Raw genomic sequence first — 26,949 nt, forward strand, 5'->3', positions numbered from 1 at the left:
GAATGAGTTATAGGGTCCTAGAGAGCTCTCAAAAAGGGGGGAAGAAAAATTCCAACTAGCTGTGGCAGTTCATATGTTGTCTTTTGTTTATGTAAATTCCTTATAACACTGATGTAGTTCATTTACACTGATTCTATCTCCTCTTTTGCAATCGGACTGTAAAGTCTCTAAGTTATCCGACAAATGTGATGAGACCATAAGAGGGAAAACGCAGAGACAAGCTTGACATAATGTGTCCACTCTTGCCCAGAGTCAACTCTGAATAAGCAGCTCATCCAACACTGAGACTTTTGAACCTTAACAAAACTAGAAATAGAAACTTTCAAATCCAAACTCTACAGACTGTTTGCACACATCAATTCTATCCGTGACATAGAATTGTTGGATCTGCAAATTAGCCAGTAACTAAAAGATCTAGTGGTAACTCTGTTTGTTCACTTACCAAAGAAACCTTAATTGTCGATACTGTAATGGGAACACGGAAGAATGTAAAGCATGTTGTTTTTATTCTTTCTTTCTTTATATGTGTGCATGAGCTTAGAACATCCTTTATTAATTCTTTCTGTAAACCAGGTAACAGCAAGGAAGAAGAGTAGTCCTGTTTTTAATTGCAGGCATTTTAAGGGTAAAATCTACACAGTTTTCACAATATTGAGGTTTTACCATTGGAATAGTTAAGGAATATAATGCTGATATAAGCTTTTGACAGGTATGTAACAGTTGTCTTACCACATTATGAATACCCCTTAAATGCAGTCAAAACAGTCGAGATAGAAATCAATAAATAATGCACAAACTGAGAAAAGGCATACATGATCCTACTGAGTACAGAAATGAGCACAACTAGTACAAGCTTTCAAACAAAACATCTGGTTGATTCTATCATCTTAGAATCAAATGAATATCCATATCTCTTCTGTTTTGCTAATGAGATGCCTGAATGTCTGCTGAAACATTTCTTTCTTTCTTTTTTTCTTCCCAGAGGAAAATATGATTTAACTACTTGTGATAACTATGCCTCTCATCTGCAACATCAGATGGTTTGTCAATCAAAAGGGGACTTGATATAGGAGGAACAAAACGTCACAAGAGAAGGAAAAATTACAATTTGATTACATAGATATAACCAGATCTACACAAAAATAACCTCAAACCAAATACAAAACACAATACGCACAACTGACTCACTTGACTAAACCTTCAGCAGTACCAGTGGTAAGAGTAGATAAATAAAAAAAATCCACTGGTAAGATCATTGTTTTATGTATTAAAATAGGTTTTACAAGTGCATAAATAGTATTTGTATTCTTGGGGGGCATAGTTATATTTGAAACATGCCTCAAAATACCCATGACAGTGGTATTGCAACAGTTGTTACTAGATAAATACAAACACTGTATAATATGACACTGAACAATTTTTCTTACTGCCTATTATTCAAGCAAAGTAAACTTCTGACATTTTAGGTCTCTTATGATTACTAAAGTTAGTTGTATTTGCTAAATGCCAGATTTGTTTTGTTATTTATTGCTGTCTTCAAAATCAAAAGTTTACACACACAAATAATACTATTACTTTAAACAATCTGATAAAGCCTGTACTTTGTAAGCTCTGCTTACAAAAAGTTGTAAATTCTGGCAAACTAGTAAAAGGCTTGCTGAAGAATACTCAAAACATTTGATGAAAGTCATACAGATGAAATGTTTTATTACCAAATACTAATATTTAAGTGAACTTCTGAATTTAAAGAAAGCAATGTAAATTATCTTTAATAACCTCTCATTATTATCAAATTATAACATTTAGCAAATAGAAATCCCAATTGAACTAAAACAGGAAAAGTTTAAACTGATTTAATGTCAACAAGTACACAATGGAAAAGGTTTGTGTGTCTTTCTTATACTGTGTATGTAAACATCTTGTTAAACTGTGTATTCTAGTGAACATTATAACCACACATACTGCTTACGGTCTCACCCTATCAACTCATAGTGTTATGACCATACAAGCAGAACAACAATCTGTCTTCCAGTTTTTGACATTATTACATCAAAATAGCTCAGTGTAAAAATAAAGAAAATAATTTACCATGCAACTAAAAATTATGTCTGACATTATAATTTCTTTTCTCATATTTTACAGAAAATGTCATTACTGCCACTCAGTGAAGTGTTGAGAAAGGCTGAAGCAGTCTTGCAGGGTCCTGGTTGATCAGCCTACATGGCGTGTCTCACTGATCTGAGGAAACTTTTTACACAATTTTGTCCATCTTTTCCCATGAGAGTCTCTTTTCTGTGCTAATGGTGATGTCTGTGTGTGTTCCTCTGGGGTCTACAGTAAATAACAGGGTTACATCACAGAAAAAGACAAGATGTGACTTTTAAATGAAGCATAAAAGACCTCGGTGGTAAATGCAGCTACAATTGTAAGGCAATCTGCTACTCTATCTCTTGTAGCTCTTGTTGAACGTACAGCGTATACTTCTTAGATGGTGCAAACACAGAGTATGAACTTTACACAGTGTGCGTGTGTGTGTGTGTTTAAGTGTAGTGAGTCTTTGTTGTCCTCAGGTGTCAAAAGTGTGCCTGGGAGCTCTGTGGGAGTTCTCCTCTCCCCTTCCTTTTCCTTTCTTCTCACCACCTAAAGAAACATACTTCCTTTTGGTCTTTTTGCGTTTCTTATCAGAGCACCACACTCTCTCGCAGTATTCCTCCACTTTCTGAGCATCACCGTAACCAATTAGCTGGAGGAACTCCTTGTACCAGAGCCTGGAGTTGGATGCTGGGAGTGAGGGTGGTTGCAGAGATCGAGGGTTGACGCTGGGGGCAGGTGCAGGGAGCAGGATAGAGTGGCATTGAGCTGAAGCTCCTTCTCCGTTGTTAGGCTTGTGCATTGCCGTCTGAAGAATCTCTTCTCGGAGCACATGCAGGTTGACCCGCAGTAATGTGTGGACGTATCCATGTTCCACAGTCTGACACACGTACATGCCAGCGTCAGAGCTCCTCACGTGTAAGAACAGAAGCCCGTGAGACGTCACGATGACTCGTTCATCACCTCGTACCTGTACAAAGAAAAAAAAAAAGTAATTATTCAGCTGAGGGGGATTCAGAAATACATGGCACTACTACTGGATTAGCTTTTCACCCAAGAAGAATTATAATTGAAAAATCTATTTTACATTTAGAGTCAAGGAAGGGTGGCACTTAATCAGCTCACTCAATACAATGACTCATGTTTTTTGTGAACTCTTTCTGTTGTCCTATAGAGTACACATCACAAAAAGTAGGATCTTTAATCTAATTGTATGGATATTTATGTCAATGATAATGTGTTGGAGTTGAGAAAAGTGGAGCAGAATAAAATTGTTTGTAGTGTTTAGCTTCTCATAAAAATATGTTCCATAATGAATATATCTGTTTACTGATGCCTAAAGTCAATATCAACAACTACAAGTACGTCCAAAATGTCACCCTAAATTCAACTTATTAAAAAAAATTGGTTCAAAGAGAAACCTTTTTTTTTCTTTTTTTTTTTCTTCCATTTTTCTTTGTGGAAGGAACATGTTTGGAAGAACATTTTTGAATAAGCCACTGCATCCTTGAGACGACTGTAAAGTGAAGCCTTTAAATATGTTTCACGGAGATTCACAAAATGGATTATGGCAGAAGTCACTGCTTCTGCCACTGCCATTGCCTGCAGTGTGTGTTTAAGCGCAAACACACACTGCATGCCATGCAGATATATCCAGGAAATAGGCTACAAATGTTCAATCCCTTGTGTTAAGCCACTCTGGAACCATAGACATCAGTATATGAAAATACTACCAATGCCTGGTTTGTTGACCATAGTGACCTTGTCCAGTAAACTTACTTGACCTCAAGTTCACAGATTTGATATATATTGCCAGGTTAATAATGAAAGACACCAGACACAAACTGAAGGCCACTATTAAAATAACCTGGGCTTTCTTAATAGCTAAGCAGAGTCTCTGGTTAATCGCCTCCATGCACTGCCGCACTAGTGCAGCAATTCCTGGAACCGCAACTAATAACTGAGTGTATGTATTGTTAGTACATTGTCATACTTTTAATTATGCTGATGTTACTTCATTAAAATTCTCTTTTAAAATATGATTTTTTATGTACAATTTAAATGTAAATTGTTTAAGTTTCAAATTGTAATTTATGAAAATGCACCAGTATGTATTACTTGAAATTCAGACACATAATACCACTGCACTGACAGAAAAACAAGTTGTACAAATGTTATCAAGCAGCTAAAATACCAAAATATTAGTGAAAAAAAAAACAATGGTTACCTCATGTTTTTCCCCTCCTTTCTCCAAGAACCAGATGACCTTAGCTTGAAGTGATCGAGGGACACATTCCAGTAAAGTGGTGTTGCTCTCAATGCTGTACATTAGCTTCTCCTCACCCCTCTGCCACTGTTCATCTACACTCACACACACACACACAGACACATATAATAAAAGACTGAGAGGTAGGACTGATGGCAATGGACTGCAACGAACTTTCATTATGTGGCTAATGTAAAGCTGATTGTTTTTTTTTCTGCCATGGTACAAGCACACTGACCTTACGGTAACCTCCAACTAAAATGGCACATGAAGACATTCCTTCTTGAGACCTCATACACACGTATAAACACATTTCACAGCAATTTTATACACTAACCATCAATTTGCAGTCCATTGCACAGCTGTACGGCGTTGCCATGGCGAACATCCTGTCGCCTGAATCGTCTGCTGCAAAAAGAAACCCAAAGATGGAATCATTTTTAACATGTGATGAAAGCGGGATAGATGAAAGAAACTGAAACACAGAAATTAAAAGCGAGAGAGTGAAGGAGGGAAAGATGAAAGCAAGACATGGTGGATCAAGTGCATACTGATAGGCCTTACATAACACCTGACTGTCATGTCTGTGAGTGATAATGATTTGATAAACCAAGATCATAATCTTTTGTCTTTTAAGCAAGAAGATTTACTATGATATTTTATTTCATCTGCTGTGTTAGTGTGTGAACTGTTACCTCTTGGTGTAAACCCCAGCTGGGTAATATCTGGAGCAAGTGAGACCATCCCAGGCACAGTATGGGTCTCTAGCCAGACAGCAGTCAGCACATGCTGAACCGTAGAGGTCACACTGATGTAGTCTGACTTGTGCAACACCGACTTCTGACCCGACATACAGCTGTTGCTGTGGAACCAAAGATGTAGATCATCAGCTAATTAGTTGTTCTGGAATCAGATCTTTGCATTTTTATTTCGTCTTGTTTTCATTCAACTGAGTCACTTAACCAAAAATAGAGGTAGAGGCTAAAATAGGCTGGAGGTCATTTAAATAGTCTCGCTGCCGTCTTGTGCATATTGTTCCACTGTTGTCATCTTGTGGCAGAACTATGCAACTGCATATAGATGCACGCTAAATATTCATAGGATATCTTACCCTTTTAGGTGATATTATGATCTCTTTGATTGGAGCTGGGACCTGGAAAGAAAATGCATAATTTTGTATTTAAAAATGCAATTGAATAGTATAATCATGGTATAATATAAATAATGTTTCTAGGTTCTAGGTTTCTAGGATTTCTTCCATAATTGTCACCCAGATTTATGAATCTTAAAACTAGCAGAAACTTCTAATTGTCAGCTAATATGTAGAATGTCATGCAAAATCAATAATATTCTGGGCTAACAATGCAGGGCCCTGAGTCTTCTAGGGCTCCAATTAATTATTTTGATTTTTTCCAATGAGCGCATGTTTTACAACCATTGAACTTTACATAAATTTCATAGGTCCATATCAAGTGAGGCATTTTCATATTGTTGAAATTTTTTCGAACTTAAGTATTTGAAAATTTTAAAGTCATTGTGTTTTTTCAGGAACAACATGAAGTGATTCTTGAGGTACTTTGCTATGCGGCAATGGTAGAGTGGAAGAAAAACAACACTGCATGGTTTTCTACATCCTTTACAAGTACACATCTAAAATGTGGGTATTCATTTTCATCTCTGGGTGAATATTTTATAGAGCTTTTACTGTAATGTCTCAATCAGCTTTATACATTTTGACTATTCTTCTGTGCAATGTGTCTTGCTCACACTAAAGTTTTAATCCAGGAACCATATTTTTTAAGTTTTGTCAGAGATTCTCAATAGGATAGATTTAAGCCATTCTAGCATGTGAGTGATTTGATCTAAATCAATCATATTATATCTCAGGCCATTTGTTTCGTCCTGCTTCAGGCATCCCATCCATGGGGATTGTGAGCATTTTAACACCCACACGTTTCCCCATGACTGGATTCGACACCCAGACATTTTTCTATCGTTTTAAACAAAAGCTTTCCTGCCGACGCTTTGTCTCTGCCCATGTCTCTGGATGTGCAGCGTCAGCAGCGAGAGCGCTTGCCTCCTCGCCTCCCCCTCCCACTCCTGTTCCTTGAAACTCAACACCAGCTTTGAGTTAGACAGATGTTATACTAAAAAGTGCACGCCTGTCAACATTTGCTCACGAGGAGGCGCACCATTCTGTGAACTGGTATTGTTTCCAGTTAGGTATCCTAACATAAAGTGTTTCCCCTGTCTTGGGCATGCAAACTCTGTGGAAAGAGTGGTACATATTAAACTGAAATGAATAATATGAAACCTATATGTGTCCTTGAGAAGTTCCAAGTGTATTGCAGACTTGGGATTGGAGGGGACAAGGTGCAGGTAGTTCTTTTTTGTGAATGAATAAGATGGAAGTATGGCTTTGTTTCAAATGTGCAGAAGAAGCCGGTGAGGTTGTGTGATCCAGTTGGGGGGAGGTCACCACAGTGTTGGGGGCTTGAATACTTAATGTTATTCAAGCTCCTCCAAACTACTGCTGGGTTATTAGCTGAGAAGCTGCTTTTTATCTTATCACTTTAGGTTCCCAGCTCTTAGCTGCCCTGATCTTCCTGGTCAGTTTATTTCTTGCCTGGTCCTCACTGCTGCAAGTCTTCATGTAAAAAAAAAATCCTTGGTCGAACACAGCTCTCTAAACGTCAGAGTAAAGCACGGTTTGTTGTTATATGTGCAAAAGAGTTTAGACTGCATCAACATGTCATCACAAAACTTATGTACGATGACAGTTTCAGCTAGCTTGTGCAGATAAGCTGTTGCAACTATAAAAGCCTACCAGGCTGTGCAGTCAAAGCAGGTCTGTGATATCAGTTTCATTCAGTTCAATCCACTTTCTAACAGTTCTAACCCCAGAATTAGAGGTTTTCACTTTGTGTCTATAAATTAGGATGAGATGAAGCAGAGAGAGACCAGGGGATCCTAAAACTACATGTGGGACCACATGGTTCTTTATGTGCTCTTTAGCAGTGGTCCAGTGTGTTTTCATCCTCTGTGGGACAATTGATATGCTGTCTGCATTTTGAAAGTTTATTAGTTTTGTGCTGTTAAAAAGCTACAAGGACAATGAAGCAGAGGATAGTAGATCCACAGAAGTCTGAAAAAGTGTGACTTGTTGGTTTTATTTGCCAGGAAGTAAACATTTTCCAGGTGTAGAGGCGGGAGTGGAGGACGGAGTCCCCAGTGACATAGTTTGTCAAGAGTGCAGTACAAATGCGGAAAACCACACAAAGTACAAGCAGGTATAGCACGAAGGAGACCACCCACGCTGCCATCTTGTCTTGTGTTGCCATTTTTATGTAATAACATAGAACAAAGATGCATCAAGAGTACCAGATATGTCTGATCTAACTGATAGTGAATAGCCAGCTGATTGCTCTTCTTCTGCTATCCCCTTTACAGAAGATGGATGAGACAATGCAAAAGCTTGAGATATTGTTTTAAAATCTAACTCTGCTTCAAATGTGGTGTGGCTGTGGTTCCAACTTCATCTCCTGATAAGCAAGACACTTAATTTTTAAGTGACCTACTTATCTACATGTACGGACAAGTGCTGTTGGTGGAATTTGTGTCTAATGTGGGTCCATAGCTCTTTAAGTGATCAGTAAGATTAGAATTGTAAATTGTTTAAACATCCCCACTTATCCTTAACTTGTCATGTGTTTTTTACTCTTCATGTGACCGATTGTTTACTAATGTTCTCTAACAAACCCTGGAGGTCATCACAGGACTGCTGTATTTATTGGAAAGGTTAGAAACCTGTCCGTACTTCATAATGACAGTTGAATGTGTCCTCTTACTGAAGGTGGTAAGAGCAACAACAAAGTTCTTTTTGGCCAGGAAATCTCAAACTTATCTCAAACTTAGAACTCCTGGTAAGTTTTCATTAGTCTCTTAGCATTTGTTAGTGTCCTATTTCCCATTTTTGACCAAAAAAGTGATAATATAATACAGAAAATCTGTGAAAAATATTGAGCTCCAATCAGAGATAAGAGGAAGATCTAAAGGCCTGTCAAACACACTCACACACAAACTCATACACACACACGCACACCCCACCCCCCTCCACCCCCCATACACACACCTCCTTGCTTTATGCTGCAATACAGCATGATTAACTAGAATAGTAATTGTCCTGAATTTAAATTTGACTTGTGAACTGTGTGAAGTGTGTGAAGTGTGTGCTGTGTGTTCGTTTACACACCACGCATTTATCTATTATGAGTTTTTTTTCCTCCATCATGCATGCAATAACATAATTCTTTTGTTTTTTTGTTGGTTTTTTTTTGCTAAGGGGAACTTTCCATGTAAAACATGCTTGTTAGAGAGGCCAATGATCAAACTACTGGGTTTCCTCTCAGTGTACAGCCTGTTCTATATTGCAGACTGCACATGCCTCAGGAGTTTATTTGATAGCAGAACTTGTCTAGAAATAGTAGCTAATTTGTACATACTTTTCATCACTGCATAGTTATATTCTAATTCTAATCATCTTGTGGCAAGCAAAATAGAAAAAGCTCTTTTTGCTTTTAAACACAAGCACCCAGTCACATCCTCATAAAAGAACAACTAAATATTTTCTTTTTAACCATTGTCCTGAATAATGATTCAGGTCAACGTGCCGCTGAAGTAAGACTTATACCTCCTATCTCAATAAGTCAGGCAAATGCCACAGCCACGTCAAGTTTATATGCATTTAGCTTGAAAAGGTTTTTTCATATGAAATATGAAGTACCTTGAAAATGTGCAGCTCCTCCAGCAGCACCTCCTCTACTGTGTCTGTGTCTTTGTTGTAGATGGTGATAACTTTCAAAACCACAGAGTCATCTAACAACAGAAAACAATTAATCTTAAATTGTATTCTTGCTTCTTCCCCTGCTTTATAGACAATGTAATGTAAATGCTGTAGTTACATTCTGGTGGTTTTTAAATGCATCTAATCCAGTGTGCTTTACCAGTGCCAATGTAGAGAACGTGGTAGTGTCCATCCTGTGCTTGGACTTTGTCGACTGCAATCTGGGTCAGCTTTCTTCTGCCTGGCTCTGACTGCAGGAGAATAGGTCTGTGGTGATGTGGAAGGACGGGGCGATACATCACAGGATGAGAGCGCACGAACCGCAAAACCTCATCGGGAAACTCCTTTGAGCTGGAGAAACCTCCACCATTCACTTTACTGGCACACTGTTGGTGAGATGGTTTGACAGAAATAAAGAGAGTAGGGGAGATTTAACAGCAGACAAAAGGAGACTAATTACTGCGTCAGCACTTGGCAGTGCATGAAGAAAAAAGAAATTCATTAGTCAGATTCAGACTATCCTAGTGTGAACCGCTGACGCAGCTACAACAGTTGGACATTTGGAAAAGCTGGGTAACATTCTTTCAACATTGTTCCCTTGACAAGACATTTATTGTGAACACAAACTGGGTGAAATGGAGAGCGTTGAGAGTGAATCTGGTAATTACATCCATTCAATGTCTAGTATAAAAGATTCAAGGCTCACAGATCCAGGTCGAGGGTACGGGACTCTGCCTTCATATGGTGTCCAGTGATGCTCAAGTTTCTCTCGGTAGGCAAATGGTCCGTTGAAGGCTGCTCTTATGTCTTCCATATGATACATACATACAGCATAGCCCTTAAACACAGCACTGTAGAAGAAGGTTTTATGAGTTATTTGATGGAGAATGTATGTTTAATTCTGAAGGCGTCCTCTACTCACCTTGTTGTGCTAAAGAGGCCAAATATTTCTGGGTTTTTTTCATCTTTCTTTGTGAGCACAAACACATCCTCTAAAAGAAAACAGACAAAAGCGAGTTTGATGTTTGGCCTTAACTTCCATTTCTGATGGAAGTTAAGGCATATTGCTGTATTCTTACCAAGATCGTCAAAGTGTGTATCAATGCCGTTTGGTCCAGGCACAGAACAGATGAGGCGAGTTTTCAGGAAAGAGCTCCATCTATTTACCAGCATTCGCTGTCCTCCTTGGTCATTCTGAAAGATTCACATTGTGATTTTACCTGTTATAGTTGACTGAATTATGCTCAAATACGTTTCTGTGGCGTAGGCATTCTCACCGCACACACACGCCCAATGCGGGTCAGGATTCCCCGGTTCACTCCTTCTCCATCAGTCTCCCGCTCAGTGAAGAAGAAGTAAACTTTATCATCATCTCTGTCATCGTTGTCAGGGATAACTGCTGACCCAACAAACTTGGGCTCTGGAGAAAGAATGTTTTATCGTTGAAAAAGCAGAATGAAAAAACGTTTTCAATGATGCAATGACTAGAGCAAATAGCCCTATGTTTTTTTTTGTTTGTTTTGTTTTTCTTTTACAAAATGTTGTACAAGTATAAATACCCACTGAACTTTTCCACGTTTTTGCTATGTCACAACCACAAATTTCAATGTATTTTGTTAGAAGTTTATGTGATAGACCAACACAAAGTAGAGTGAATGGAGAAAAGAGGAATAGTTTTCAAATTTATAATTCTGGTGTTTTCTTGTATTCATCCCATTTTACCTGGACGTCCAAAAATAAAATCTAGTTATATTATTATTATTTTTACCATACAGGCAAAATGTTGTGTGCAATTAAAGTAAATTTTCCACTGTCTGGACCATAAGACATGGCAATGGCAGCGTCATGCTGCGGGGATGCTTTTCTTCAACAGGCACAGTAGAACTTGTTGGAAGTAATTGCAATGTCAATTTTATAAATACTGTTCAGTTCTTGAAAAAAATTGTTAAAAACTGATAAAAACTTGAGACTGGCATAGTTCGACTTCCAAAGAACAACAATGTACGTGGGTGATGCAGGCAAGCTCCAGGTACTGTTGAAGCAAAATGTAATTTTCAATGTTCACTCTGGAAGGAGTGGAAACATACGAACACTACACTTTTAAGATTATTTTTTTTAAAAAAGAAGAAACTATGTGGTATTTTCCATCCACTTCATTGATACGAACTACTTTGAAACCAACCGTTGAGCTGCTGCCTGTCGTTTCTTTCGGTGCGTGTGTAGGTGTGGTTGTTAAGTCGACACAAAGCACCATCGTTCTCCCAGTAGTCGGTATACAGGCCGATATAGAGCTCTCCTCCTAATTAATGTTGAAAAAGAGAGAAAGAATGCAAACATTTTCTAAAAAGAGGAAATACTGATAAGATGTTGACCACAAGGTGGCAGTATTTACTGTTGAGAAGGCAAGTAGTTCTTTGCAGAAAGTGGACGGAAATTAAAAAGTTGCGCTTTTAGCTCAATTGATTTTGAAATTAGAAGTGGAATAATTAAATTCTTACTGCGAAGTGTTGACATGCAAGAACTGTTGGGGTCAAATGGACAGCGCCCCTTCCCACTTGTAACACTCTCCTCTTCAACAGCAAACATTGTTTCCTGGGGGCAAAACACAGAAAATATGAACTTAGTCATTTCCATAAAAATTTTCACAAACATAAACGTCACAGCTAAGCAGCAGCGCCTCCAGCATAAGTGAAACCAGTCCCTGAAGAGAATGTGGGGAATAAAAGAACGGGCAGAATAAAAGGAGGGATCATAAAGTGATGAATGGAGAAGGAGAAGAGGCAGATGAGGAATAAAGTGATGGATGACCGAATGGACGACTTTCACATAGAAGTGTGTATCCAGCTTCCCTCTGCCCTTTCATTGATGTGGAATCCACACTCATCTGCTCTGCAGGCAGCTGAAGTGCACACACACACACGCACAAAATGAGCTCCATGGAGAGCCACAACTCACACTGTGGGCCACCTCAAAAATCTTGACAGTTTCTGGCATGTCAGTGTTGTAATGCCACATTCTGTCTTGATTTATGAGTGGTCACAGAGCTCGACTGTGCTCTGCCTATATAGAGGCAACACAAGTTAGTTTCTGTCCTAAACTCATCCATCAAGGAGGGTGATCTCTTAAAAGTAAAGCTAAAATTGCCACGCAGATGCACCTCGGTGTTGTTTTGTGCTTAGATTGTTTTATATTAACATTTTTGTTTAATTGTAATGTCGGAGGCGTTAATGTACTACTAATCAGCCAGTGTCTGACCTGATCAATAGCAGTAGATCATGCTGTAATTTATGGCAACATAAATAGGATTCATCTCAGAGCTAATGCCTACTGTGACCTAAATGTAATATTGTATGCCACATTTAAGATTTGTGAAGAGAAGTCAAGTTGGGGGGTTTCCAATACGCCCATTAATCAGCCATATCGATGTAGTTATGCTGAGCAGTGAACATTCCTGAGCTGAATGATGGCTAAGTGTTGTTTAGTTGACCTATTGTACAAGTGTGAGTGTGCAGGGTGGAAAGCTTTTTTTCCCCCCCTCTCCTCTGCCTAAACACTGTAGACACAAACTTAATCTGTCTAGCTTTTTTACATGCGGGAAATATGTGTCATACTCTGTCCATACATGCTGGCGCTGATGCATGCACTCAGTTTTGGTTGCACATTACTTTCCATGAAAGACAAGCAAGTGCTATTCACATGCTGAAGTAAACATAAATGAATCTTTTCTTGTCTGAAATTTATTTTCTGCAGAAAGCAGCAGCACCTGGGCTGATCTTGTTTACTTGTACAGTTGGGTTGGCAGCCTTTAAAAATATGAACAAGGGGTCTGAGCCAAATACCTCTGAGCCAAATACCAATATATTTCTTCAAAAATATATTTCTTCTTTCCCTTACTCTGTGTCTTTTCCATCTCCACATCACGTCACATCCTTTGTGCAAAGTACATGGATACATGTACTAGTAAAGGAATACTTTATGTGCAGTGTTTAATAGCTCAGCAGTCCAAGGTGTGCTAAGTGTTTTAAAAGCTCTACACTGAAACAGAATCAGAACTTTCCAGCTAGGGTTCAAGCAATACAATTTATGACATATGACTATTTACAATAAAATAGTCAGCCTTTTTTTTTCCATTTCATCACTCACCTGCCCTTTGTGTCCCACTTTGACCAAGGCACAGATGGGATTAAAGGCTCCTGTTCCACAGACCAGCAAATGGGTCTGGTTGTATTTTTGCAGGACTTTAATGTAGTTTGCACATTCAGGCTGTTGAGATGGAGACATGAAACATATAGTAAACATTGTGCCGTGGGTGAGGTGTGGGTTGTGATAATGGGAACATCAAATGGGCAAAACATTTTGTAGTGCATAATCAGTGCCATAGTTTGAACAGAAAGGTCCTTCCAATAAATTAGAATATTACTGAAAAATCTATTTATGTCAAGAACGTTACCACTAAGTGAAACACATTATGCAGCCTAACTATACACAGGTCACACAGTTGATAAATACATGACATTTAAAATTAGAATATTACATCAGACCAATAAAAAACATATTGATACAGAAATGTAGCCTTAATGACAATTAGCTGCATAAAGGTTGTCATTTTTCAAAAGGTGCTTTTAATCTCACAAATGAGCATCATCGGAATGCATATTCTTCTTTTGGCTCTTGTGGCCTTTATTTGATGCTGAGTCAACGGGAAGGTGGATTGTGTGAGAGAGGGAAGGCATGCGGTAAAGGTCAACGGGCCGGGACTTGAACCTGTGACAGTCGTGTAGAAGACTGAGGCCTTGATGGTGAACCATCAAGAAACTGTTTTGCCAAGTAGACATTTAGCGCTGCAAAACTTTACCACGACATTCCTTACCTTTTCCCTTCCCTTCATCATACACTCCTCTATCTGAAATTCAGTACTCGCCCAGTTAATCTGAAAGAAAAGCACAGTGTCCACATATTTGCACATTTTTCCACTGGTTGTGTTGTGAGCAAAGTAGCATAGCAATATACTTACTTTGTATTAAAAAAACAGTAGATTTTTTTTCTGCATATTTGATAAGCTTAAAATATATCTATCTACTTTAATCCTTCAAAATGTAAAGTCATGCATAGTAATAACGTTAATTTTAAACACAAATCTGAGAATTCTTTCTCACATATATGTATGGCCAGTTTCGGTTTATCACCTAAACATTTTGAAACCCAGCACACAGAAGAAGCCTTGCCCACCTGTCTGTAGTGAGCATTCACTCTGTCCAAGTTGAGGGAGAACAAAGCATTCTTGGCACCAACATAAAGCCTTTGGTGGCTCTCGTCCAACAGCATGGTCTGGGGCTGAAGAGGCATTCCACGTCCCTGGAAGATCCAGGTCCTGTTCGTCTGCCAAAGCTCTGCGTGGACATTCATGCAAAGTAACTGTGTTACTTTATTAATTTCATATGAGGGTAAATGTGCAGCATTCTGAGAAACAATCACAGATCATTTTAATGCCAATAAATAACACTCAGTCCTTAGGGATTACAGATTTCTACAACAAGTTTATAGTTTTTACATCCAGTTGTGCATTTTATCTCAACATATAGCGCTGTTTAATTTTGTAATTTAATTTTGCTTATTTTGAAAGGTTACTTGTTGAAACTGTCGTCAAACATTCGCAGTATAATTAAGGAACACAGACTGAAGACCCAACAAATGAGACGCCATCTAGCATCACCAGTTTTAAATCAACATGGGACAGGCTCTGTCCAGAATATATGTCCCATTGAAAATGCAATAGAGTCTTAGACAGACATGGGAAGATGAAGGAACATTGTTTGTTGAAGTTTATGGTGCAAGTGGTCAGATACGATATTTAGGGTTTTGAGCTAATCAGAAATAGAAAACATTTGTTAAATTGAATAAACATCCTCCCACAGTTTAAAAACATGATTATTAGAGTAATTGGTCTCTCTAACTTTCCTTTGTGTGTGTGCGCGCGCGTGTGTATGCTCGCATGGATAGTTGTACTGTGTCCCTGAGTGTTCCATTGTGATGGACTGGCCCCCTGTCCAGGGTCTAAATGACCACTGTGAATAGACAGCAGCTCTCCGCCCTGTGACCTTGCAAGGATAAGTTGATAGAGGCAGTGAATGGATGAATTAATGAATTAATGAATGAATCTTTTAATAAATAACTAAGTAACACAGTTGATATTGCAGTGCTCCCTTTTAAAAATATAAATTTGCATGAAAACTGACATTATGTATTTTAAATTAAGTTTTCTTTATTTTCCAATTTCATATATTATCAGTTTTAAGAAGAAGCTTAATCGAATTAGTATATGCCAAAAACTATTTTTAAGAGGAGTTTCTATTCATATTAATTCAGAACTTCAAATATTAAGGGATTCATAATACTTTCTTGGGAAAATGGTTTCAGCTATGCTAAACTATGCATTTTCAATGTGTCACTTGAAAATGCTTGTTAGCCCAATAAGAGCAACAATGAATGTCCTGGGTAAGTCAAAGTATAATCCATTTACAATTAAGGAATAAAACATTTTTATTTAAATCTGTTTGTATGATCACTGTATTTCAATGGATAGACAGACAGATGCTTGCACATTATCCCTAGTTTTCTTTTATTATTTCTAACCATGTGAGAGTGAGACTTTGACATCTTTATGTTTAAGTTTTATCGTTGAATGTTGCACAAATGTCTCCTATTTTTGAATTTAGCTATGTGTTCGCCATTATACGTTAAAGCATACTAAGTTCAAAGCCAACCTTAAAAGCCTCTTAGCATTTTTGAAGGTTTGATCACGACCCCATGTCTAGGACTCTGTCAGAAAAGACACTGTAACAGCAGGACATCATTCTGGGAAGATGTTGTATATTTGATTTACTCTGCTCTCGTCTTGTGGTCTTTTTAACTGTGAGAAAGCTCTTTTATCTGTCAGGAAACTGCACCAGTCTCTTTTTCAGTCATTAGTTTAAATCTACTGCCACTCCCACTTTGAAATGGAAGCAGTTGCACATTGGGGGTATGTCATTAAATAAACACACATGCACTCATCAAAACATATCAAGGAGACATTTTAATGCATTTTTGTCACAGCCGTACACCTACACCCCATTTTCTTTTCATGACTGTATTTGGCAGACGGGTCCTCCCTACTTTTTTTTTAAGCTCCTGAAAGGTCGTGGGTGATGGATATAAACTAAGCCTTAAACCACCAGAGGTGTGTCCTTCCTCTGGGTTGAATTGACCTAAAAGACTTTAATTTCCACATGATGGGGTTGGACTCAGTTCCCTCATAAAAGAAAAAAGGGGAATCTGGTGTGTGTTATAAGTTCCTGTGAGACCTCAGGCATATTAAAACACATTGGCCTTTGTGCTCAGGTTACCTGTAGTTGCTTCAGTTTGGCTTAGTTGGACAAACTTGGGGGATTCATGTAATGTCTTAAAAAATAATTTTGCAAAACACTGTCAGCTATGCATATGTATTTGCATGACAAAAGTAAGATTCAGCAACTTCCTAAAAAAACGAGGTTGGCTTCCTGCAGGGCAGGTTTCAAAGGAGTAATTGCGTGATTTGTTTTTCTTGGATCTGTATATTTTCAGTGACACATGATCTGTGGTATAGATGGAAAGAATGTTTATTCTAATTCTGTAGATCATGCAAAGCAACCACACTTCAGTCAGTGCAGACGTTTATTTGTTTAGAATGGGATTAGGTGTCCAGAGAGGAGGAGGTGACTGTGTATATTTTGTTGCTAATAAAATGTCTAAGTTAGAGACTGTGACTGTTTGTTTGAGTTGCATTAGGTCTTGGGTGGTTAGGAGGTATAGACAGAAGGGATGTGGCAGTTGTGTTTTGCCAAGGCTCAGACATGCTTCCTGTAATTATCGAATCCACACACACACGCGCACACGCACAGAACAGCTCTCTGTTTCTCTCACACACAGATGTCTCTATTTTCTAGTTCCTCTTTGACTTGAGCTGAACTTGTATCAAGGACACCACTCGTAACTTTGCTCTCAAACAATCACCTCTTTGTTCTTGGAAGTTTTAATTTGCTTCCATCAATTCAAACGATTCACTCAGGTGGATATTTAAATTAAGACAACAAGAGTCAAATATATATATATTTTTTCCATCTGCATGTCTGTCACGAAAATAAGTGGCAGCAGATTGTATTTTGTTGCTCTAAGACAGTCAAAGAAAATGAAAAGTTCTGCCCTCTGTAAGAAAGTGAAACAGAACATGTGCCTATTATAGTAATTATAGGTAATCAATGTTACTAAAATGCAACAGGTAGATCTCTTGATTACACAGTCGGACTCACAGATGACTCAGAGCAGTATTTTGAAAGTTTCTCCTCTGTCATTAAAACAGGCAGCCACTGATCATAGTGAATAAGAAAAAAAGGGTATTTCCAATTTCTCCCATTCCTCTTTGCCTATTTCCTGTCATTTGTACCATCTGCAGCCAGCGAAGGCTCCTGCGCCATGAGTTGAAAAGCCAAGAAGGGGAGGCTGGCATATTTTTTTTTTCCATCAACCACTGATCCATGGAGACACATGGCCTCACTCTTATCCCATTTCAAAAGGAAATCACAGAGAAAAGGGACTGCCTCAAGACAGGGATTTTCAGCAGCTGTCTGTAGAGCAATGACAGATGCTAGAGTAGATTTGCCTAAGTAAAATTAAAATAAACATTCTGATCTCTTCTTTACCCATGTTGCAAAACAGCACTTTGCAACAATTGGGGAGTATTAAATTTGAACGGGCATAGGCTCTCCAGCAGCATCCAAGTGTAGCCTAAAATACACAGCGGAGGTTGGGATTTATTAAACCTTAAAACCTCTTTTGAGTTTTTCAGAACTTCACCTTTGTGTTGTTAGCCTAAAAAGTGAGCCCAGGCAGATACAACAAGAATATACAAATTCCTTGCAAAAAAAGACATTAAGAATTGTCATTCAAACTGTAGAACTCATCATGGGACGGTTACAACCACCAAAACCACCGTACCGCCCTTCATGATTATCATTCCACAGATACCGTTAGAGCCCGTTAGATTTTCTATTTTAATTCCACCTTTAGGGAGTGGTTAGTACATAATTGATCCCAGAAATAAAACTTGGATTAAGTGCTCTGAGACTTTCAGCTAAATGTGCTTTCAAATATGGTTACCTATTGCGTGTGTTGACTCATGCGAGGCCACAAAGAGATTGAGTGGGGTGATGAGGTGTTTGAAGGTGCAAACACGGACAAGCAGACCTTGCCTTGTGGCGCAGAGGTCTGATTGAAACCATGAAGCTCATGAGGTTGTTGCTGGGTGTTGTGACTAAATGTTATGCCCTTTATTTTTACATTTTCTTGTGTAAAAGGGAGATGATGTCACATTGGAAAATGAAAGCCACATGGAGGACGGGAGAAATGGTAAAGTTGTTTTTTTTCCTCTGAGTTGTTACAGTTGTTAGAAACCAAGACGTCACTTTTCAATTTTATGAAACATTGCAATTATCATACACATAGTGTGAGGAGTGTATTTTTTTAACATGCCTTCACGTGAGATACTGTCTCATATTTTACTTACTAAGAATAATTCCTCCACTTATTATAAAGTTTTAAGTCATCAGTTATACTAATACAGTCATTGCTTGTATTTAAGTTCCTAACCAAGTTCACCTCCTGGTCCATGGCTGTTTGTGTCCTGTGTGTGATTTTCTTTCAGCTGCAAGCAAAATAATTCACAACATTGGCATTTAAGTTGCACATATAAATCTTTGGGAGGACCTCATGATTAGGGTAATGGTGAGGAGGTGCTTCCAACGTTCCAACGCCAGAACTCTCCGAGTTTGTTGCCAAACATAATTTTTGCAAAATTTTGTAACTATCATATTACTGGGTCTAATTCTGCGTCAGGTGTGATTTTTTTTTTTTTTCAGATGTTTTCCATTTTTCCTAAGCACCCTGTGATATAGGAGCCTATGATAGTGTGGGGTCCTGGTGGTGCTGCAACAAACCATTAATTTTCCACCTCTGTGCTTTGCAATTTGCGCAAGGTTATTTGCCAAACTTTCTGTTTATTTTGGTGTCCTAGCAATTCAGTTTAAGACTAATCTCTGCAAAGAATATTGTTCCAAAAAATTTGGATGCCTGCATTCTCTGTAAGTCAAACTTTTGCAGTCTGTTTCTGAATGTGCAATTTTGATCTTTCACATGAGTGTTAGCCAAGGTCTGCTGTAGGTAATGAAATGATATTCTAGGCATTTGGGTAACTTCTCCCACATTTTTATTACGTGGGTCTGATGTGATATGACTGCAGATGAGGTTTAGCTATTGTAATCAACAACAAATTTGACAATAATACTGACATTAGGCATAATGCCTGCCATTGATGTATCACTCCAACAATGAACGACTTCTATCTGATGGTCCTTTATCAGTTTTAATGCTTTTTCAAATGTAGATAATTCAACTTTCTCTTTGAAGACCTGAATATCCCCCCAATACTTTATTATGGGAAAATCTTGACTCCTTTTCCTCTTCCTGGCACAGAGAAAAGGTCAAAAAAGGTATTAGACATTCACAAGCTGCCTACCCCTCTGGACATCTCATTATCAAACAGTAGAGCAAAAACATAACACAGAGGGAGAAGGTGTAGCTGAGATATACACACATAAAATGAATAGGGCACAAAGCTGAGCTGGGAAGATAAAGGAGAAGGTAAAAAAATATTACTTTAGTTTTGTCTGGTTGGTATTTATCTGAACTTCAGCTTATCTTCCATTTTCCACATGCTTGGTATAAATGTCTGCGAAACACTTTGTTTTAGACATTATTCAAGGTGATGTGCCTTTAACGTAGGCCTCTTTTCATGAATGAAATAAAGTTAATTGGACTCCTCACCTGCCACATTAGAAGAAATGAGTAATAGAAATTCCCACCCTAATTTTGCTCCATGCATACTGGTTTCCCCCAAATTACCTACAGCCCCAAGGTCTGGGGGTTGTAAAAAATATATAGTGACAGCTTTCTGTTCTCAGGAGAGGGAGGTCTAAAATTACAGCTCAAAGAGAGGCTTCACACACCTGTAATTGCCACCCGAGTAATCCCTGTGTTTATGTACCTTGGAGTTTTTTTGTCTAACTCATAGTTTTATCAGAAATGCTGAGAACAAAAACCTCTCAACCACTGCTTTGGGAATCAGTGTTTCTACCAACGTGATCAGATAAATTGTTTGTATCGGCACCATTATTTGTTGATTTTAGAAAAAGTGTGTATCGGTTACACAATCAAATGCATAACGTACACATGAGCTCTAGCCTCAAGCATTCTTAAAATTATTAGAAGTAAATGAAAGTCTAAATAGATACATGAACATATATATTACATACTGCTTATGTATTAGGCAGAGAGAGTATTTGTGAGATTATTATTTATTAAATGATGATGTTAGTTTAAAATGCAATCATTAAACAACTAGGTTTGGTGGAAGGTCCATATCTAAGCCAATGTTTTATAATTTCAAAAGCCTTTTTTTATCCGGGATATATTACTGAAAAGAATACTACATAAAAAACATAATCATCATGTATAGAGAAAATATTCTGAATATTCACAAAAACTACTTTACCAAAGAGGTAAATAAATACAATAAATTGATTAACAGAGTAAACAAATGGCTGTGGGTCAACTCACCCATTTGCCAATTCATACCCCTACTTTCATTGTCCCATGTAGCCATTTTATCTTTATCTACTTCATAGGTAAGCAAATCACGTCAACACTATGTATTTGATTTAATATTATTTTCTAGAAACGTATTTCTCTGTATTTCCATCAGCCTTGTTTCTGATCTTGCTTTGGTCAAATCGACTGATGAAATGACTACATATGACCCATGACTATATGGGTCTGTAACGTTTTAAACCACCTGTGTAAAGTTACTGTATAAAAGTGTCACCACATCCTCTGAATAGGATATCAGAGAACATGTCAGAGTAATATGAGTTTTTTTTTATATTGTTTGAAGCACAGAGTAATGTAGCACTTACTTTGCCAAACCTGTTACTGTTGAAGACTGATGAGCTGTTTTAAAACTGCAGTTAGAAAATTTGGTGACATGTCTTGGTAGTAAAAGGATGCTATGTTTTTGTTTTCAATTTCATTGTTTAGAACATTGATGCTCTGTTAGTTATTATAATATAAGAATATAAGAATTTGTGCCAGTGAAACCTAGCTTGATCAAACTGAAATAACTCTAAGCAATCCCATGACTATGGTTGGGATAAAGGCAAATACTAAAACTCTTTGGGTGTGAATACATGTAAATTACATGTGCAAAATGACCAGTAAATAAACAAAACAAATGTGTCATGAAGATGTTCTCTACTAAGCACAAGGCACTTTTTAAGTCACTTACTCTCAATATTAAACTATAAAATGTTTTTCATTTAAGGTTTAGGCCTTTGTAACTATCAAAACCTCCGTCTCACTTTTAGTAGTTTTCGGTAACATTATAGCAAGGCTGTAGAGGCAGCACATTAAATCTGAGCCTGAGCACCACCCTGCAGCCTGCTGATACTCAGACACATGCTGAGTTGTGCCACAGCTTCATTATCAGCAAAATTGATGGCTGTTCTAAAACAAGATCTTATTTCACTCCTGTAGCCTGGTGATCTCAAATAAGCTGCCAAGAAACCTGAATGATGCAAATTCAAATCATATGGACCTCTGTTCAAAGGCATGAAAATAACACAAAGCAAACAGTGTCTCTTTATCTCTGCTGGACTGTGAACATATATCCCCGCAGGGGCATTGCAGAGTGTACTAACCCATTATTTAAGAAGTCTGATTGGCTAAATGTCCAAGCAGTTAAGCTGTATTAACATCTTTGGGCATGTGTTTAAAGTCTTTGGATGTTGGGCAGTCAAATCTTCAGGTCAGTTCTTTGTGAAGACATTGTGGTTTCAGAGTTTGTAACTCAATACTCTGTGTGATTAACATAACAGCCCTGAGTTACAAGGGAGTGTAAAAAAATAAAGTAGTGGCCAGGGCAGAAATTATTTTAAAGGCACACAAAATAATATTAACCAGTCCAGACATCTACACAAAACATGGTAAATAGATTTTTAAAAAAAAGGTAACAAAAATATGCATTGTTACTATTACATTATGTGCAAAGTGTCTTTCCCATCAAAAAACAGATAAATATTGCACAGTGCGGCCGTTTTAGGCACTGAAATGGCTGACGTCATATTTTATTGACCTTACTATTGATCCCGGTCTATAGCTGGCCCTCCTGATGAGAAGGTTAAAAATATATCAGCACTGACAAAATTAACAATGCTGTCATTCAAAGATGAGATTCACCCCCCCCCCCCCCACCACCACCACCATTGCTTTTGGTACCAGATGTTATGGTAATAGTCTCACAAGCCTATAGGTGAATACTTAGATATTTCTCTTCATCTGTGCTGAACTGCATCCAAGTTCGCCTCGCGCAAAGAATTCTCACAATTTTGCTTTTGCCGGTGTGTTTAACTATGTCTGTATGCAAGAGTTTGTGTGAACCGACGGATGTGTGCAAATATAACTGGAGGAACCCATAAGGCTTGTATTAGGACTTTAGATGTTTATCATTCCATAATGATAGGATCCAAGTGCAGGTTTTGTTTTTTTCTCTTTTTTTTCTTGGTGTTCTGTGCTAGCCAGAACATGTCAGGGATGTCAATCATCATGGCAGCTCTGCCCTCAGGTAGGTAAAAAAAAAAAAAAAAAAAACGGATCATAGATGAAAGTTATAGCCACACCTGATATTTATGTGGCAATACTGACTAATCATGCAGGCAGTTGTGTGATTAATATTGTTAATGCACTAAATATAGAAGAATTTTTTTTTTCTTTTTATACATATACTTTAATTCCTTAGTTAATTTCATAATTGCACTGGTGATGTGAAAAAGAATTCTGCAATGCATTGTATTACATAGCCTACATAATTCCCTATTGATAGACAAGACTCGTCAACTCGCATTAAATTCTCCGAGTGCATATGTATGAGTTACAGACCGTCCAAATTCCACACCTATTTCCAACCATGACTAACAGGCTTATGTGGAATTATCGCCTCCTGTTGCTGTAGAGATCAAAGGAAACTTAGAAAAATACAGTGTTTACTCAAGAGTTTTTATCTGCAAAGATAAAAACCCTCATTATTGTTAAAGAGATACACAGCAATCAGTTCGCATACCAGTGCATGCACATCCAAATCACCCACTCCCATACACAAATAAACATCCACAAGCACATAGACACTTGTCTCTTAGTCACAGACACATTCCAATTTCAAAAGGAAAAAGAAATATATTCCGTCACTCTGCCAGTATGGCATGAGAGAAAGCCACATTGTGGATTGTCAGCCACCATAGCTGAGAGACCAAAACAAACTGCGAGGAGGCCACGGAAGCATCAGTTGTGTTTAAAAAAAAAAAAAAAGTAAAATGGTTGGTTATATATATCACATTTTAAATGAGAAATTGCAAAATAATAATAAGATATGAAAGAATCTTTTAGTTTTGCACATTAGAATCTAATCCAATACCAACTTTAAAGTCTTTCATCAGCAGCGATGTGCAGCACTACTTGAGGTGCAACTGAAAAATTTAATATTTTTTCCACCTTAAATTTCAATGCTACTCCTGTCTGAAGGACAACCTAGGTGGGAAACCACATTGTCCATACCAATAGTCTTATTGTAACTATTTCTAACCTAGAAAATATTATTTTTTAGTCATACATTTTTTTTATTAACCTTTGTTATTTAAAATGTGAATTCAGAATTAGTCAGTAACAGGGGTCTATTTAAAATAATGCTGTTACACCCACCCCACTCTCAGTTTGCAGTCTGAGGGAACTGCAATATAAATTCTAATCACTTTCACTTCAGACTCTGTTAATCTATGTTTTTTTTTTAGCAGCACAGGTATTAAATTTAGACCACACGTATATGTGATGCTTAAGGTGAACATAAAACATAAACACACAGAGTATGTGCATTTTTACCTTTGTGGGAGAGTCGTATCCTTGGGTATATACTGTGCTTAGTGTGAGCCATTCCCAGCAGAATAAGACACAGCAGCATCAGTGACAGATTTACAGACCTTATCCATCCTGCCATGATCTCTAAGATAAGCATTTTATAGGCATTAGGTTAAAAAGCTTTGTGTCCACTCAGCATGAGCAGCAAAGTCCAAAAAAATGTTGAAACTCCACAGGTATTTGTATATATATCCACTAAACACAGCAGATAGTCCTCAGTCTTCAAGAAGAGTGTAGTTGAAGGTAGCAGTGCATTTTCTCAGAATCACCACTCTGTCGATCAGCTATACAGGCAGCCTCTATGCAGTGACTGCTCTCCCCTATAGCAGCCTGCTGAAAGCTGCATCCACCCACTACCTTTGGTGGAAAGGATAGTGCTTTGGCTATTATCCTTGTTTGGTCTTAGCAACCAGAGAGAAGAGAAGTCCAGTTGCTACATTCACGCCGCAGTGCTCACTGCTCTCTGTCCATATGTCAGTCCGTCTGCTTTTTTTTTTTTTTTTTTTTTTTGCTTTTTTTAGCTGTCAAGCAAGTGCAGCGTTTGCTCCACTGTTTATGATCTGATGAAGAAAAAAAAAGCAAAAAGTGGAAAAATTACAAGCCAGTCTCTGAATCCCATATAGGTGTTTGAGCTGCTGATTTGTAAAATCCCAGTCTGCAGAGTAAAGAGCTGCTGTTCTGTGTCTTCAGCGTGTGATCCTCCTCTCAGGTCCGCTGGGGCCAGTCATTCTCTGGACAAGAGCCCAGTAAAAGACAGAGTGGTAGAGGGGAGGAGTAGGGAGCCTCGTGCCTGGCGTGCAGTCTCTCAGCAAAGTGAGGTTTCAGCTCTTAACTCTGTTGCCTGCTCAAGTAATCGGGGAGGATCCAAACCTCTGTCAGTCAGGTAAGATGGTTTCTACCACATCTGCTGATCTGAGGCCACCTGCCACTGTGTGGTGTGGGTGGGGAGAAAGCCTATGGGAGTAAAGTAGCTGACAATGTGGGTAGTTTATATCAGTCAGAAGGGGTAAAATGTTCCTTCGTCTTCCTCGAGACTGTCTTAAGATCTCTTTCTCCCTCCAGGGCAGCTGTGTGCTAAGAGCTCCTCTCCCATTCTGAGGGACTTTTCCCTCCTCTGTGAAATGCTGCCTCCCATTTCAGTCCACAGACCACCCCCTGCTTTTCCTCCACTGCTCTCCTCCGTCACTACCTTCTCTTTTCTTCAGCTCCTGCCACACCAACATGGACCTCAGCCAAAGCAAACTGGCACTTTGTTCACTTTCAATTATTCCCCTTTGTGCTTGTTTCCATGTGGATGATTACTACCACTGTTTCCACACATTTTTAAGCAGAAGGTTTCTTTGATTAAAGTTTTCATCTTCCTACTCATTTATTCTCTCCTCTCTGTTTATTTTCCTACACATCATTCACACTTGTCAGTCCTTTTAAACCTGATTATCGGTGTGTCCTTGTGTCCCATGTGCTCTGCTTTGATTCATCACACTGTTTTCCCTTTCAGATCTGCCTGCCACCACAATCTGTCTAATTTAGTTTTTTTTTTCTTTCTCCATTTTTAGTGAGTGTTTACAGGGTGCATGTGATGGTTTTAAACTTTGGTTTACAATTTCACACAAGGTACAACAAATTTACAAGGTCTTTCGCTTATTAAAAAAAAAAAAAAGAGTTGAAGATGCAGCCTAAGTTTTAAATGTGGGTGATATTTGGCTGTCTTCTGGGACCAAAACAACGATTTTTGCTCCCAAACAACTATTAGTTTTGTGATGGTCATTTAGCGGAGATTAAAGAAAAATATGACCACACCATGTATTTTGACGACAAAATGTGTGCATTCAGATTCACAGAGAGCAACGTATCAATGTAATCAATGTATTTGGGAGAAAAATAATTTAAAAAATAATTAAAAACAACTTTTAGGTTTATTTTCTCGGTTATGTTTCCTAGTGATCATCTTAATTTTAAAATTATTTTTGTTTAAATATTAAGAGGAAATAAACAAGTCAAACAGCAATTAAAGCATGATCATCAATATAGAAGCCAGACAGCTAAAAGACAAACATTTATGAGCATAATGGGAACCAGTTCTTACAGGCAAACATAAATTAAGACACATGAGGTATATGGAATTGCAAGCGATTGTGTTGGGCTGTGGCAGCTGCACTCAACCACCCCGCACCCTCCACAAAGACCCTGAGATCTGATGACTGACTGCAACTCCCACACTGCACCTGTTCCCCCCAGAACAGAAGGACTTTTTGTGTACGAAGGTCTTGTAGCATACACGATATGTGTTATTCTATTGCCTCTTGTAATTATACACTCATCTGTCACCGCGGGTGAGACAACTGTTCGACGTCAGCTTCCTCCGAGCTGCTACAATCAGAGTGATTGTGACACCCAGATCATCATTCTTAACCAAGCCACTAATGCAGGGAGCATTTCAGTCTTGCATCATGACAAAAAGCTCTGCCGGCAGATTCTCATTTCCGAAGCTTATAAGCTCCAGCCCCAGATTAATAGCCGTTTAAAGCGGTTAATGCACATCGACCAGCGGGTTCAGCATTTCCTTTCTCTAATTTCTTCACTCCATTTTACTTGCAGTAATCAGTCAGAACAATGCCTCACATAATAAACAGTAGTTTATTACTGTTTATGCCCCCTG

General features: G+C 38.2%; 1 protein-coding gene and 1 long non-coding RNA gene across 3 annotated transcripts in view; one reads left to right on the forward strand and one right to left on the reverse strand.

The window, feature by feature from the left end:
* Window positions 1-489: 489 nt before the first annotated feature.
* On the reverse strand, window positions 490-25,430 carry sema3e (sema domain, immunoglobulin domain (Ig), short basic domain, secreted, (semaphorin) 3E). 2 transcript variants are annotated; one of them, XM_008411252.3, is made up of 17 exons: window positions 24,255-25,428; window positions 14,430-14,590; window positions 14,071-14,130; window positions 13,344-13,463; window positions 11,699-11,792; window positions 11,383-11,499; window positions 10,478-10,620; window positions 10,280-10,394; window positions 10,123-10,192; window positions 9,907-10,051; window positions 9,361-9,586; window positions 9,141-9,232; window positions 5,469-5,510; window positions 5,053-5,219; window positions 4,695-4,765; window positions 4,319-4,452; window positions 490-3,061 (listed from the first exon to the last, which is right to left on the reverse strand). In XM_008411252.3, the coding sequence occupies exons 1-17, from the start codon at window positions 24,385-24,387 to the stop codon at window positions 2,567-2,569; spliced, it is 2,385 nt and encodes a 794-aa protein (XP_008409474.2). In that variant the 5' UTR covers window positions 24,388-25,428; the 3' UTR covers window positions 490-2,566. The 2 variants fall into 2 exon arrangements, with proteins under 2 accessions (XP_008409474.2, XP_081464273.1); XM_081608147.1 differs by having other exon boundaries at window positions 10,123-10,394; window positions 24,255-25,430.
* LOC145551993 (uncharacterized) overlaps window positions 25,067-26,949 on the forward strand; it is a 112,861-nt gene continuing 110,978 nt past the window's right edge. The window contains exon 1 of the long non-coding RNA XR_014087906.1: window positions 25,067-25,173. This is a non-coding gene — a long non-coding RNA (uncharacterized LOC145551993). The remainder of the gene's footprint in view (window positions 25,174-26,949) is intronic.

The sequence above is a fragment of the Poecilia reticulata genome, chromosome 6 (assembly GCF_904066995.2).
Source record: "Poecilia reticulata chromosome 6, P_reticulata-male-v2, whole genome shotgun sequence".
Lineage (NCBI taxonomy): Eukaryota > Metazoa > Chordata > Actinopteri > Cyprinodontiformes > Poeciliidae > Poecilia > Poecilia reticulata.